Raw genomic sequence first — 17102 nt, 5'->3', positions numbered from 1 at the left:
ATAACTGTTACAAATAATTTATTTTCATCACATCTAACATTAAAATACATCCAAACAATAAAAGTATCATTGGCACATTTGGGTGGCAACACTGGTTGCAACCGCAGCAAAAGTTTCAACGAAACCGATATCAAAAATGCTGCGGCTGCAACCCTGAGAACCCTGTTCACACATCGCTACTTTTAAGCTGCGTGCAGCATGGAAAAGTAGCGGGCAGCAGGTTCGGCAGCCGCTACTTTTCGGGTTGCACCGTTGTTCACACGTCGCAGTACGAGAGTTGCGCAGTTTTTTTGTACTGCATCGCTGCAAAAGTAGCGACGTGTGACCGTACCTTAAGACGGTAGAACATGCCATTACCTTCCCACACGGGTATTTCAACTGTTAACATTGTTAAATTGTGTTTGTATTAGCAGTAGGCCTATGTATGTCAGAATCAAGTTCAAGTGTGATAAGTGTGCAACTTATATTTTCAATTCTTCATTTTATACCACTAAAGGTATAAGATTGCTATCCTTTACTTGCAGCGAAAAACTTTAAATTATCAAAGATGCCGAGAAACATGGATGTAAGTGAAAGTTATTCCATACACTAAAGGATCCTGTTTCAGGATAAAATTTATTGTTAACTGAACTATATTTTTGATTATTGGTTTTTAATTTGTCTTGAGTACATTTGTTGAAAGTTTTATTTTTGTAATTTTTTTTTTCTTTCAAAAGTGGAGTGTTCGAGAAAATACAGTGTCTGTTTTCTGTGAGGGACTATCTCATTACTTTATTTTATATAACCTAGGTTGTCTGAGTAGCTTCAGTAAATTTTTATGAAAAATATAATGATTGTTGCATTAATTTTGGGGGGCAGTTAAGTTCATGCAATTTAGACCACAACTTGGAAGTTTAGCACCATGAGATTTTAAGTAATGTCAGAAAATGTCTTGTTTTAGACATAAATAATAATAATAATGATTTATTTAACCTGGCAGAATTAAGGCCATACGGCCTTCTCTAACACTCAACCAGGAGTAAAACTGCGTTACAAAAAACACAACAAATTTACAAAGTACACTACAATTTTACACACAAAACTGAATAAGATAATAATAATAAAATGTAAACAACAAGTAAGTAGAAATCAGACATAATATATAACATACAGAAAGAAAGAAAAAAGCATAATAAAATGTGAACAGCAGGTCAAAATAAATGAGACATACAAAGTATAAAAAAAATAAGATAATAATATAATAATAATAATAATAATAATAATAATAATAATAATAATAGTAGTAGTAATAAAATAGTGCAGTACAAAGCATACAATGAATACAATATTTTTAAGTACACAAGTAAGGAAAATTATGATTATATGTAGCTCAACTTATCACATTATAGGTATACCATTATCAGAAAATATGAAAACAAATATAAAATAAGTTAAATATCACTAGAACGTTAAAAAAAAAAAAAAAATGTGAATACGTGGAAACATGCAATACAACACTTGTCATAATAGTAAGTTAGTTTGGCAACTCGCCATAAGATAATTTTCTAACTTGGATTTGAAAGATTTCAATGTTCGGCAGCCCTTGGCTTCAGGCGGCAGAGAGTTCCAGTGATGAGTGGTAGCGACAGTGAAAGATGAGGAATACAGAGATGATGTGTGAAGTGGAATTTCTAGCGTGTTATCACGTTGCGATCGAGTATTAATATTATGATAGCGAGAGAGTATGAAAACGAGCGAATAAATAATTATATCAGTGTCGCTATCACTACCTATTCTGGCTTCACTTTGTTCACTATCTCTTTTGCTTTGGACTTGTATTTCTAGACCAGCACCTCTTTTGACATCATAGTGAAGTGATCAGAATAACAATGACAGTTCGTGTTGTATTCACTAATCCAATTGCACTTGTAGTTACATTAATGAATGGTAATACCTTGATAGAATGATCTTTAGATTTCATGAATGTACATTTTGTCATTGACAGATCGCAAGTTAAAGGATTTTTGTACTCTGCGGGAGCTGCAGTTGGAAAACTTGCCTACAAGCAGCTCTTTGCAGCGACTTCAAGGAGGTGGACAGCCAGATAATGACAGCCACAACCCTGTGTGTGATAATGTTGAATTCCGTCTGAAGGAGACATATTGCTGTATAAAGTATGTACCAGTGTTATATTAATACTTAGTTATTCATTACTTTACTTTCTACCTCATTATACAAGGAATAAAGGAAAGCTAATGGGATGTGGCAAAAAATATATTTTGTGCGAGATCATGCGTATTTGCTTGGTTTCCACACAAAACCAATCTGCTGAAAGTCTAAAATTCCACATTCAGTATTCCCAACCTAACACACATAACAATTTCCCTCTTCTTACCGCTTAAGTGACATATTGATTTTACTGCTTTAGGCTTTTAACATATGATTTTTAGAGATGTTCAATATAGTAATAATTATAAATTGGAAACTTACCACTGCAATTTCACCTAAATTGCACTGTTAATTATTGTTTTTAAATATTTGCAAAAATTAAGTAAACTCTACAACTCCACTAAAGTTACTGCATTCGTGATGCAAGTAACATTAAGGAAGCCGTGAAAAAATCAACAAGATTCCAGACTCATCCTAGACTGGGGGAAAAAAAAGACAGATGTATATCACGGCCTGTTGGGGTATAGTAAACACAGAAAACATTTTAAAGCAACAATGTTGAAGATAGATATTTTTGTTTTGCAAATTTGCCGTCATTGAACAGAAACCAAGGTGGAGATTTTATTGCAACTAATTAGAAATTCCTCTTTCAGGTATGTAATAAACGATCTTCGCACAAAATAATGTACGGTACACGAGCGGTATTTTTTTCTTTCAATTCTCGGAAATTAAAAAAGCTCAACTACGTTTCGCTTTTTCAAACTTTTCCTCGAACATGAAAACTTCAACATACCTCTCTTGTAACGCATATTACTATTGAGATTCTCACTGAAATGTATGTTCTCAACATTGCTGATACCAAGAAAGTTGTTCAGGCCATCCATCTACAGTCTGTACAGCAATTTCTCCCTAACTAGGGATGAGACATTTTTTTACCAGAATCTATGGGTCAGTTTAGCTGAGAAATATGGATGTGAATATAATAATTTTTAGCAAAATATTAATAGGTTTTTGTTTGGAATAAAAACATCATTTGGTAGAGTCTCATGAAAGTGATTTTATTTTTTAGGAATAATCGTTTTAAAATTTTCAAGATTTCGGTGTTAATGCCAATTTGGTGGCGTTATTTTAAGGTTATGTAGGTATTTGCAAGTTCTATAATCTTGGCTTAAAAAGTTAAACATGATAAGAGTGGTATATGAGCATTTCTAGTGTAAGTTTTCAGTTTTTACAATTGAAGAGTCCACTGCAAGAATGATGGATGTCACTTTCTTGTCGAAAATGAACCAAGACTGTCAATGCATAGCTTATGACATATAGAATGTACATACAGAGTTATATGGCATTAACACTGATAGTCATTGTCCAGTAATGATCGGAAAATCACAGTTAAGCTTTGAGCGCTAAGCATTTCAAACTTTCAATTGCTTCTCCTGCAAAATGTATTCCAAATGACATCCAACATTCTTGCAGTGGACTCTTCAATTTTTAGCAAAATATTAATAGGTCTTTGTTTGGAATAAAAACACCATTTAGTAGAGTCTCGTGAAAGTGATTTTATTTTTTAGGAAAAATCGTTTTAGAATTTTCAAGATTTCGGTGTTAATGCCAATTTGGTAGCATTATTTTAAGATTATGTAGGTATTTGCAAGTTCTATAATCGTGGCTTAAAAAGTTAAACACGATAAGAGTGGTATATGCAGCATTTCTAGTATCAGTTTTCAGTTTTTGCAATTTATATGCATTTTAATACGTAGCTGCATTCATTTGTTGACAGAGTGGTGGAACTAAATGTGCCATCAAAGAAAAGAGATGAAAGTATTACTTAAAATACATTGTTGCTAAGATTTTGTGATTAAACTAACTAGTATTGCTGGAGTGCCTTTAAAATCTTGAATTATTATTTATTTATTTTTTTGTGTGGTGTTTTTTGCGCCCCCGCTCAATTTAATGAAAACGTTTGACTTTTCAATGGATACCTAATCATTGTTTTATACCTGGGAACGAGAAAGTTGATAACATTGCAAACAGGCAACATATTTGAAACCAAAACCTCTTCAAGTGATATCTCTTTCCAGTGTCTTTGCTTCATTAAACTCATTTTGCAAACCTATGGATCAACAATTGGCTCTCTTCTGACAAAGGAAAAATTTTACAGTCCGTACAGAAACCAAATGACTTGGAAATCTACAAAAACTTGCCCAGACATGTTCAAACATTTTTAACAAGAGCCAGAACAGGTCACAGTGTCACTCAATTGTACCTACACCGATTTCACCTTTCTGATAATCCTACTTGTCTGTGGTGTAATAATCATGATGAAGATCTGGAACACATTCTTCTATGCTGTCCATCCATAAACCACAAAAGAAGTAAATTAAAATCATCAGTACCAGTTGCAGAAGACACAGCTCTGCAGTACATATTGACTACACCCCAACTCTGGCTACTAGCAACAGGCATCTATAATGAACACCGATCAAAATACCCCTCATCTCTCATGAAAAACAAGAACTGAAAAGACTATAGTGGACCTTATGTTGTCAGCAAACAGCTGGATACATTAAGAACATTAATTGATTTAACTATCTTGGGTAGGTTCTTGTATTTTCTGGCATTTAGCATTTAATAAAATTGTTCTGTTCTGCTTTCAGTTGTTCAGAGTGCACCACGAGCTGTCAGGATCATCTTGCACTGTTTTTGGATATTCCACCAACAACATCAGGTCTGCCGTCCTTACAAGAAGCATTAAGTCGTTATATGCAACCTGATGTGCGGGAACTGAAGTGCAGTAAATGCAGTGGCCAGCGTTGCAGAGTTGAGACAGCTTTTGATAAACTACCAAGGTAATTATCATTCAGCAAGTTAATGGACTCTGTTATTGGTAAGCTACTGTACATCACACAAGAATCCTTAGCTCGCCAAATATGCGAAGTTGTTACGTTTACTCCATTCTCCAAATATTTACTGTAGACAGTTCTGTAGCTTCTACTGCATTTTAATTTTCAATAAATTAAGGTCAAGAGGGAACAGTATAACATAAAGATGTTAAATGTTATGTTTTATTTAATGACGCTCGCAACTGCAGAGGTTATATCAGCGTTGCCGGATGTGCCAGAATTTTGTCCCGCAGGAGTTCTTTTACATGCCAGAAAATCTACTGACATGAGCCTGTCGCATTTAAGCACACTTAAATGCCATCGACCTGACCCGGGATCGAACCCGCAACCTTGGGCTTAGAAGGCCAGCGCTATACCAACTTGCCAACCAGGACAACATAACATAAAGATTGCGTAATTAAAATTTAATGGCTTACTGTTCCAACATAAATACAGTAAACCCCGAAAAACTGGACCCCATAAAGCCTGATATTATACAGGGTGTCCGACAAGTCTCGCATCATAGGGTAAATTATAGCATGTGCTCGGTATGAGCACCTCCAGGTTTACAACATGTCTGAAAACGAAACTTCATGCTATTGAAAATGCAGTGTAGCATATCAACGGTGATTTTACGACACTTTTCGTCAGTCCGTGTTCGTAGATGTTGCAGATCACGAATCTTCAGTTTGTACACCTTTTCTTTCAGGTAACCCCATAAGACAAAGTAAAGGGGGTTTAAGTCGGGCGACCTTGGAGACCATTCTCTGGGTCCTCTGCATCCTATCCACCAGTTACGGAAATTCTCGTTGAGTCTACTCTGAACGCTACAAATTTTATATCACCTATAATGCGGGTATTGTCAAACACTCTGTATAATCTGGACAAGTATTTTAAAGTAATAAAATTTGATACAACCAATGTGAAACATGGAACAAGGATTTTCCAGACGTTTTGTCTACTGCTGCATGGGACATCTTCAGTAGTGAGGTACATGTGGGGGAAGTGATTCGTTATATCAGGGGTAGCTGACCTTGTGACTGGTCATTTGTCAAATTCATAGGAAAAGGGGGGGGGGGAGGATGCGTGGTTTACTGTTGTCTGTGTGGTCTGCGCTTGGTGGTCCATTGTTCTCGTTCGGGGCAATGGTGTTAGTTTGCTGTGGATGATTGATTAGGTTTTGTGTGTATACGTCTTAAGGCTGGATACCAAACAGGCTTTCTTCCTTGTGGTTAAAGTTGTTCGGGTGTTTGTGAATTTCAATAGCTTCCAAATGTAGCCAGGGAAAAAAAAATGTGAAGTGAGGCTGTCCATGTCCTTGAAAGGGATGTCTTGTACATCTTCTTGGAACACATGTTCTGCCATTACCAATAAACACAGATATTGTATTTGTATGTTATTATGTTGCACCGGTTTTTATTCACGATATTGCTTGTTTTTATTTCTATTAGTCCAGGCAGCACATGGCCCCAATTGGTCCAGATTATTGTCTGTTGGTGCGTGGTGGTAAAATTCGACATCTGTTTGTTCTTCTCCCCATCCAGAATCAAATTATCTATAATAATGTCACAAGAGGTTTGAGAATTTATCTGGGAAAGCTCAGACCTCGAGTGACATTTACTAGGACTATTTCGTGAATAAAATAAAATTGTAAGTAATATATCCCTAAAATTCGCTCACAAAATGTGTTGTTGTTGTTGTTATTATCTAATGCCGGGCTTTGGCAACGAAGCCATTAGCGTTCTTGCTCTCCAATATTTCTCTGTGGTGGATCCATCAGGTAGAACTTCACAGGTTATGAGATGATCACAAAATGTTAATAATTGTATATTTATGAATACTAGCCTCATGGTCTAGTGGTCAGAGCTTCTGGCTATAGTTCATGAGGTCCCGGGTTCGATTCCCGGTTAGAGCACAGGAATTTTTCCTTAAAGGGGATTATTCCTGTGTTTGTCCATGGTCTGGAATTTAGGTTAAGTTTAGATTTAAGACCTCTCCTGGCACCACATTACCGCATTATCATAATCATCCTATCACATCATCGGGGTAATGTAACTCCGCCTTCCAGGCGCCCCAACCTCAGAAGTGAGTTACAACTAAGCCATGGCCAGGAGAGAAGACCAGAAATGTCGAAAAGACAACCTGGTGGCATTGGATAAAAAAAAAAAAATTATGAATACTTGCCTATTCAGACATTGTGAAGTTGAAATAGATAAATATTGATTACTGCGATAAAAAAATTGGATATTATTCAGTATTTTTTTTTGTAGGTTATTTTACGACGCTTTATCAACATCTTAGGTTATTTAGTGTCTGAATGAGATGAAGGTAATAATGCCGGTGAAATGAGTCCGGGATCCAGCACCGAAAGTTACCTGCATTTGCTCATATTGGGTTGAGGGAAAACCCCAGAAAAAACCTGAACCAGGTAACTTGCCCCGGCCGGGAATCGAACCCGGGCCACCTGGTTTCGCGGCCAGACGCGCTGACCGTTACTCCACAGGTGTGGACTATTCAGTAATGCCAGTTGAGGAAAGCGAAATACAGATTTAATAATATTAATTACATATACTGCGCTTTTCTCTTATTATAACAAATGCATTTTCATTATCTGCTGAAATCATAATTTAATTTAAACATTTTATAATATAATCACAAATAATCTGATTAATACGTTAATTAAATGAACAATTGTTGAAAACACAGTTATCAAATCTGAATGAAGGAGTATCATTTTGTTTCAATACAATGGACATGGAATTAGAAAATGAAGATGGATTTGGGAAGTAGAATTTCACACTTTATTTAGTACTTTCGTGTTATGTTTTTGGTTAATCTGTCGGTTGTTACGTCATTGTTACATTAATGGATTAATGCCCATTGATTTATGGGGAAACAGTTGGCGACACTGACTAAATAAAAGAATGACCATGCCATAAATTGATTGTGATAAATTGAGTTACAAAAATTATCGCGGTGTATGACTGATTGGTTGGAATTCAAAATTTCATTGCACTTCATTGGTCGAAAATGGAATGACATCATACAAACGAAAAAAATTTAAGTAATTTTGAGCATAAAGACATTTTTCCCAATGAACACTGTAACATTAAAAAATTAAACCAAGTTTCAGTTTTACTTATTTTACGAATTCTTATGAGTTCCTGAGAAATAAAATTCGAAAAATGTTGTTTCTCTTGTAAATTTGTTTATACTATTTTTTTTATAGCTACTTTATTGCTTTCACATAAGTACCTTATGCATAGCAACGTCAATATAAATAAAATCATACAAAATTATTAGCCAAGTTAAATTATTCGTTAATGCTATACAAGCTGTGTTCATACAATTTTCTTTTAATTAACGATTTGAATGAATCATAATTTAAATGTTTAGTTGAATTAGGTAAGCTATTATAAAACTTAAGAGACATATAATAAAAACTGTTTTGTGTAGTCTTGTATCTGCAAAAATCAAGCCTTATATCTTTACAACTTCTCGTATGGTGTTCGTGAAAATGCAAGTTCGAAGGGAAATTATCTATATTCATTTTGGTATATAACAAACACTGCAATACATATAGCGATGGAAGAGTGAGAATTTTACAGGATTGAAATAAAGGTTTACAATGTTCTTTTGGTCCAACACCACAAATAATTCTCATTGCTTCTGTAATTTAAGAATATTAAAAGATGAACTGTGATTCCCTCATAATAAAACACCATATTGAAGATAGCTATGAATATATGAAAAATATACTGCTAATAGCACTTTTGTGTCCACAATTTTGGACAAACATCTTAACATAAATATTCCTTTAGATATCTTACCCGAAATCATATTGGTATGGCTATCCCAGCCCAAACTGCCTTCAATATAAATACCCAAAAACTTGATGTTATTATGAAAAGCATCACTTTTTCTATCTAAGCTAAATTTAAGATCTGTGACTTTACTTTCATTAATACATAAATAATTGGAAGAACACCATGACTTCATTAAGATATCATTCTCATCTAACAAATCTTGAGAGTCAGAATAACATGTCAGAATAATATGTGAATGTAAGTATTCTTAGCTGTTGTTATTAATATAGTTCTTATTTTCTTCTGTTGTAGATTCTTGCTGGTTCAAGTGAAACGTTATGCTGTTCAGACAGCGATAGCTGAGAAGTTAACAAACTCTTTGAGAGTTCCCATCAATCTGTCAGTGAAGAATTTCGTTACAGACGATGTCGTGATGCCTGCCCCTTGGTTGCCTTCTAATGAACAGAGGTATTTCTTTTCTTCTGCCTTTCTCAGTCACTCTTTGCTTCTTTGTGAGATTTGCTGTGTAATTTTTGGTTCCTCTTACAATATTTAAAAAAAACATGTCTTTTTTTTTTTTCCTGCAGCATGAAGGATGGAGACCAAATGCAGATAGATGAAGATGATAAAGAGTTTCAGGTAAGACAGTTTAGCACACAAACACATCTGATTGCTTTTTAAGGAAAATAAAAAAATAATTATGAGAATAATTTTAATGATCATGAAGACAAGATTACTTCTGATATTGTTAGGATTACCATCATCACCATCAGGACCAAATGTATCACTATACTGTTTTTGCTGTAAGAAAATCCTAATGTAAACACAAGCACGTGGCTGTCATACCCGTGATTGGCTCACAGTCGAAACACTCACAGGACCCAGGAAAATATAGTCCATATTTGGAAACTATAATCTTGTATTATTTGAAAATAAAAAAATCGAATTCTAGTTGTTAAATACAATGAAACATATAACTCCACTCATATGTAAAACGATATGTAAAAGAAAAGCTACTTTTATATTTTGTTATGTACTATGAACGCGGATGAATACCAACAGTAATACAGAGGTAGTCTGTTCTTGTAACAAGCTGGCGTCACTTGAGCTCGTAGTTATTCGCGTAAGCTCGTGGTACTGAAGTATGGCTTCTGCATCCTCGGTGTGTTTGGTTATTAAACATAAAAGTACAAACCATTTCAAAAGCGAAGAAAAACAAATAGTCTTAAATGTATATAATAAGTTACGTGAGTTTTAATTAGAGTAATTATAAAGTAAATGTTTCCTAAGCAAACGAATGCACAGTAGTGAGGTTAGGCCTACTTGACGAGTAACGGGAAATGTTTAACATGAAACAGAATGTACAACAGTGGGCGGGAACACGTACTGAGAATCTATGGCTCCAAACTGCGGCCAATGAAGTCTCACTTCAGTCACGTGCTATTGTTTATATTAGGATTTTTCTTACAACGAAAAGATTATAGTACTCCTGCCACCACATAAATTACCACACTACTGGAGACGGTGGGGAGTAGTGTTGTGGTTATTTTGAAACAGTTTCTCTTCTGAATTCTTTTCTTCTCGTAAGGAATGTGTATGTATCTCTTGTGCCTTATCCCACGTTGGCCATTAAGTAGTTCTGTGATTCATGAATATCTGCACTATGCGAATTGGAATTAGCATAGAGTGACGCAAATCAAACAAATATTTGAATGTAAAATTATAATTTAATTTTTTGCTTGGGATTGTGCTACAGGAAGCAATGGAGCAGAGTCTGGACGAGAGCAAGAAGGAGGAGGACTTGGAAGCATTAGAGTTGGAGAAGGCCATCAAACTTAGCCTTCAAGATCAGCAGTACGCAAACGACTTTGATTCCAGTTTTCAGAATGTGAGTGAAGTCTTACTCTTTCCATCATGAACAATAGTTGAGAATGTTCAAAGTATTTTGTCTGTATTTTCAGCTTCTATACTGAGGGTAACATAAGAACAGTTCCTGAACAGCAAATATTGCCATCTTGTCAGTGTCGCCAACTGTTACTAGATATCACAATATGAAGTAAAATCACGATCCTACGTACTGAATGACTTATTTACTTACTGTACTTTACCTTTATGTTGGAAGGTTATTCTAAATAATTCAATAATTTGTAACATATTTTCGTAGACAAACTATACGAGAAAGGAATCAACATGTGAGATATTTTGTCTGTCATTGGTTTGACCGAATAATTGATTCACGAGACCTAACCTAAAAATGTATTTTGTTTGACCACATGAAATTATTAGTACTAACTCCGAAAACCGAATATCACCATGAAATGTATGATTAAGAATACTTACTCCTAATAATTTTGCTATTCTAGTTATAATAATCTTCTTTCAGTTAAATTTGAAAGAACAGAACACCAGTAGGGGAAGTTATCCCCACTCCCGCAGCACGCTTTACGCTTTCTTGGTGGAGTTGCTGCCATGCTTTTTTCTCTTTTTGGCATTGTTGTAATAAAAATCTAAACACGAAAGAAATTAATTAAAATGTGAAATGGTATTTCTATTGATTACCCACCTGCATTATCACACCCCAGTATGTTATATTTATTTACACTTACCTGACTATAGTCTTGAATTGTAACCACAATGCAACACATAAAATAACTATTATGTAGTAACATTAATACTGATATTAATTAAATATTAGTAGGTCTCTGTTCAAATTTTACTAGCTTCCAGTAACCGGCAAGAAATCTAGTACAATTTTAATTCCATGGAACTCCAGTACCGACAATGCCTGTCTCAGCTGCCAACATAACAGTTATGAAATCACTACCATTTGTAGTATTGAAATTCGAAACGAAGTTGGCAAAAGAAAATTCAACCTGCAAACTAGAAAATCACCATAATCCACTAGTATATATAGTAATGGGGAATAAATGGTTAGGTTTCACCCTTAGGGTATGAAGTAAGCCGACCCGGACTATATTTAGTGGAGTTTGTTAGATACCATAATAATAATAATAAACCACATTTTGTAGAAAGGAATCAACCCACATTATACTTAAACTGACAAAAATGCAGTTTAGGCCTAAAGTTAAATGTGAGTGATAAATTTACAAGTAAATACTGTATAAACGTGAATACTCTGCGCATATTTTTTCTGGAATAATTTAGCAAGAAAAATTGGGATGCGTGCATTATTTAAAATAAGGTTGGTGCCACTTTGCTTCAAACCATTTTTTAATTATCTCTGCTAAAATTAGAGCAGAGTATTCACATATATATGGTGTAACTACATACTTATTGCTTTAAACAAAGGTATATTATACGGATTATCTGTGTTCAAAATATAGATCCTTGGAATTATTTAATTATTGAGACAGTAAATTCGTTTGTGGGTTAGTTCCTGTCTGCAGAATGTAGTTCAGTTATAATTATAATAGAACCTCTATTTAACGTTTTTCTGGGGACACAGGATAATTAACTTTAAATGGGGGTCGACACTAAATAGGGGTTTGCTACTTTTGTTTTAAAATGTTTGAATACTTTTGCAAAAATGCTGGGTGCCAATCAAGTCTTCTTCTCGCCATCTCGGATATTTTAGCTTTTGGATTTTTGTTCCATTTTGCGAATTAAATTAACTTTTTTAGAGAGAGAAAGCATTTTCCTTTTCACGGCCTTTGTTTTCTAGTGATATGTACAGTAACGGTGAAAAATTCCATCTTGTCACACACCTCGGCGAGTACAACAAAGACAAGAAGTGATTGTCATGGATGGTTGTTACATCCATCATTGAATCTGATTGGTTCTCGCAAAGGGTGGGAATTATTCATTCATTTTCATTCATTCATTTATTTTATTCCATAGATCTTACATGAGCAATGAAGCTTTAAGATGTGGAACAAGTCAGAATTTTTCAATATTACAATTACAATTTTTACAAATTTTTACAGTCTTACAATTTAGTAATTTTCTACAGTTTTTTACAATTTTGTGCAATTAGCAGACTGTTTGTGTCCTTTTCTGCTTGTGATTTTCATTACATGAAAAATGATGAAAGTAGCTTTGAAAATCAAGGGAATTAAAAGCGATAACACTTTTTTCTTTCTCCTGCAAAACCTTTTTAAAAACACAGCAGATTTTGGAGGCGCAGTGATGATATGATTAACAAATAAGTGAACAAGCTGCAATTCAGATATCTGTCAAACATGCCAAGCCATACTAGAACATCTTGTTTTTAAAATGTATATGATCAGTTTTCATTTCCTTGTGCTAGCATAACATTAGTTTTTTTTTTTTTTATTCCTGCAGGGTGATGTTGACACATCATTGGGTGGGTTAGAAGAAGATGATAGTCCAGACTACAGCTACAGACTTGTATGCATTATTATGCACCAGGGTCTTTCTCCTAATTGTGGTAAGTAACATACCGACAGTTATGTTTATGTAACTAATATTTTCATTCTGTTGCTTTGACCTGAATCTAGTATATACTATGTTTTTTGTATTGTAATCACCAGAGAGCGGATTTTGATGACCTAAAAAGCCCTAAGAAGGACCTATTAAAATGACACAAAAAATGTTAGAAAATGGCCTGAAATAAATAATCCTAGGCCCAGTTTCTTCAACCTTTGTTAAATTATAACAGTGTGTTATTCCATTTTAACTGTAAACTTAACAGTTGAAGCATTTCTTCAACTACTGTTAGTACTAACAGGCTGTTAAAACTTATATTAATTTAACTGCCCAATTTCATGCAGTTAAATCATTTAACTCTCTGTTAGCATAGAAGTATCCAATGCATTAGATGCTGAACTTATATATCTGGATTATTTAGAAAATGATATCCATGAATATGTAAACGGAGCGGATGATTTCAGTGATTCGACAGACCAGAAGTTCATACAAAGGTATAGGCTATTTTCTGCCAAGCCTCACTTTTGGCTTTCAACTTAGATCCGTTTGTTTATTCTCAATAATTGGTTTATACTGCGAAATAATTTCCAGCAGAAGGTTTCTTTCGAACGAAGAGAAATTAGTCCCACGATTTTCTTTTGTTCCAGTGTTTTCCATTTCATAACAGCAATACCAATACGCCACTCCACGCTATTGTGATACAGACGAGGAAAGAAGCAGAAATCAAACCTAAGAGAATAGAAGGGCTTTTATCCTCTCTGAATCAAACAACGGAAACAAGCGAGAATCGCAATTGTCAGAGTTCAGAAAACAGAAATGAGCCTATACTTGGTTATAGGTTATGGTTAAACTCTAGAATCTCTGGTCCTAACAGAGAGTTAACAAACAGAATGTTAAAATGTGAAGTGTAAAATTGAAGAAACGCAATATTTTTAACAGCAATTCATACTTTTAACTTACAGTTAATTAACGCTATGTTGGGTGCATTTTAAGAAAGGTTGAAGAAACCGGGCCCTAAACATATATTGGCGACACTGTTATTTCCGGCGTGACTCCTCCTCTTTGCTTACTCCTTAGGAAGTGAAGGCACTATAAAGCCTAGGTAGGTAATATTGTTCGCCATTTTTGCCCTTTCGTTGCCGAGCTACCAGACGAGGAATCTGTTTGCCACACCGTAAAACTTATCATACCGTACCTCCTATGATAATAAATCAGTTGCACTGTAATTGAGCAAATAATTGAGCGGCAAATAATGTCCTCTGTGCTTTCTGCGAACGCCAACGAAAGAGCCAAAATAGCAGGCGATTATATTAAGTATTTATCGAGCCTTAGGAAGTGCATAACATCATAGGCAGCGAATCATAAGATGCACACGTTTAAATTTAGCTGATCTGCAACGTGATTGACTGCCGGAAATAAGAGCAACGGGACTGTAGTAGTCAAAATCGTACCTTAAATTAACAGCTAATTAAATCATAAACTGGCTATGGGAGTTTCTAATTTTTAATAACAAAAATTTATTCTTCTTGCTTACAATTTCAAACATGGAAAAGAAATATCACAGGAATTAATACATCTATTTTTAAGAGAATTTTATGTTGATTACTATTGTAATTGTGTGTTTTAATACGTTATTTATTTTTTTTTTACAAACTTTACAAACTGGATAGTCTACTGGTATGTGAAATCCTTGAAAATAAAAAATCTCTTACTATGTGTCTTAGTCTTCAGATATTTGAATTGAAATTTTTAAATAAGTGACAAAATCTCCCTTCTCATGAACTTTATTATTACTAATTACGTTTTTCAGCATGAGGTGTAGTGAGTCTTGTTTTTATGCTTTTTCCTATTTTTGACATTATTGTAATAAAAATCTAAACACGAAAAAAATTCATTAAAATGTGAAATGGTATTTCTATTGATTACCCACCTGCATTATCACATTTGGAAATGCCTATAATGCCTATAAATGAAATTGAATGTGTGAACACATTAATTTCTAGCACTAGAATGAATAAATTATTACATATCCAAATTTTCAGTCTCAATAAGAGAAACGTACTGGAAAAAATTTAACTACATGTTTTAAGTACAAATGGAAAACATTTGTGTTGCTAGGTCACTATGTGGCAGACGTATACAGCCTAGGGCAGCAACGATGGTATCATTATGACGACGAAGTGGTGTCTCATCCTTCTGAAGAGGAAGTAGTTGGCAGTGCGAGGCAGCGCAATGGCTATGTCTTCTGCTACATGCACAGGTATGTTGGGTGCTATGTTGGTTTAAATACCTTAATAATTCATTGGTTACAATATTTCATCCCAAGCCATGGGTTGGAAACCCGTAGTCTAGAGGTCAGAAGATATATGGATCATATTGGGAATATTCTGTGACAGTAAATTGTATTTTCATAGTCACGTTGATTACATTTACAATCACGCAATCAGAATGTTAGGAATAATACGGTCAATAACTTACTCTTTTTCCACGCCCGATTCTCTTTTAATGCTATACTATACATTGGTGCGATCGAAACTCGAATATCTTGTTGTTGTTGTTTTCTAATGCCAGGCGTTTGACAATAAAGTCATTTGACCTCTTGCACTCCAATATTTTTCAAAGATATTATCATAATTAGCCACTGAAGCACAGATTTTGAGGTGTTCCGAATCCATTTCTTGGTTTGAGTTGCACAATGGGCAGTTAGGGGACTGATATATTCCAATTCTATGCAGGTGTTTGGCCAAACAATCATGGCCTGTTGCCAATCTAAATGCAGCTACAGACGATTTTCGTGGTAAATCGGGAATTAACTGTGGATTTTGATGCAGAGAGTTCCATTTTTTCCCTTGGGATTGAGTTATCAAATTTTGTTTGTTGAAGTCTAAGTATGTAGATTTAATAAATCTCTTCACAGAGTAATACGTAGATTTAGTAACAGGTCTGTAAGTAGCAGTGCTGCCCTTCTTTGCTAAAGCATCCGCATTCTCATTTCCCAGGATTCCATAATGGGATGGTATCCATTGGAATACAATTCTTTTATTGAGTGATATTAATTGAGAGAGCATTTTAGTCATTTCTGCTGTTTGAGATGAAGGTGTGTGTTTAGAGACGATTGATAGAATAGCTGCTTTGGAGTCTGACAATATAACTGCATTCCTAAATTTATTGATGTGGCATAGAAGATTCCTGACACATTCACTTATTGCAATGATTTCACCATCAAAACTTGTTGTTCCATATCCAAGAGATCTATAAAGTGAGAAGAGACAGCACGTAACACCTGCACCGGCACCTTGTTCTCTGGAGATCAAGGATCCATCAGTGTATAAATGAAGCCAGTTTTGTGGAGGGTACCTAATATTAATTGTCTCTAAAGACAATTGTTTCAGCATTTCAGTGTTTACTTCTGATTTCAGTATTTCTTCTGTTAAATTTATGCCCACGTGCATCAACGTCGGTTAGTGTAACCACTAGTTAAAATTGTCACCTAACCCCTGGTTAAGCATTTTTACGGTGGATCGACCTCGGTTACGACTTAAATGGAAGGTTAACCACAGTAATCTCTAACCGGCCATATTCGAGCGGTTAAAGGAGATAACCAGTGATTAGTAGAGCAAGTAAAGCAAAATGGCGGCCAGAGCCACAAATGTTTATTTCGAAGACGATTATTATTGTACAGTACTTGAATTACTTGGATAGAGCGTGAGCGTGAAGTTTCTTTAGTGGCAAGAGAGAATTCTTACGAGGAATTAGGTGACAGAAAATTCCAGGAGGGATGTCGTTTATCAAAATCTACAAATGGCTCACTTGAAATAACACAAAAACGGTCATATTTCTTCTATTGATCGGCCGCTTATAT

At 34.8% G+C, this 17102-nt stretch overlaps 1 protein-coding gene across 2 annotated transcripts in view; it reads left to right on the top strand.

The window, feature by feature from the left end:
* LOC138703711 (ubiquitin carboxyl-terminal hydrolase 37-like) overlaps nt 1-17102 on the top strand; it is a 55777-nt gene that overhangs the window by 30011 nt on the left and 8664 nt on the right. For both annotated transcript variants that reach the window (XM_069831837.1, XM_069831836.1), the window contains 7 exons: nt 1985-2153; nt 4803-4994; nt 9146-9301; nt 9421-9472; nt 10590-10721; nt 13136-13241; nt 15359-15500. In XM_069831837.1, coding sequence (XP_069687938.1) covers nt 1985-2153; nt 4803-4994; nt 9146-9301; nt 9421-9472; nt 10590-10721; nt 13136-13241; nt 15359-15500 — 949 coding nt within the window. The remainder of the gene's footprint in view (nt 1-1984; nt 2154-4802; nt 4995-9145; nt 9302-9420; nt 9473-10589; nt 10722-13135; nt 13242-15358; nt 15501-17102) is intronic.

This window comes from Periplaneta americana, chromosome 7, assembly GCF_040183065.1.
Source record: "Periplaneta americana isolate PAMFEO1 chromosome 7, P.americana_PAMFEO1_priV1, whole genome shotgun sequence".
NCBI lineage: Eukaryota > Metazoa > Arthropoda > Insecta > Blattodea > Blattidae > Periplaneta > Periplaneta americana.
This window is presented reverse-complemented; position numbering and strand designations above follow the sequence as displayed.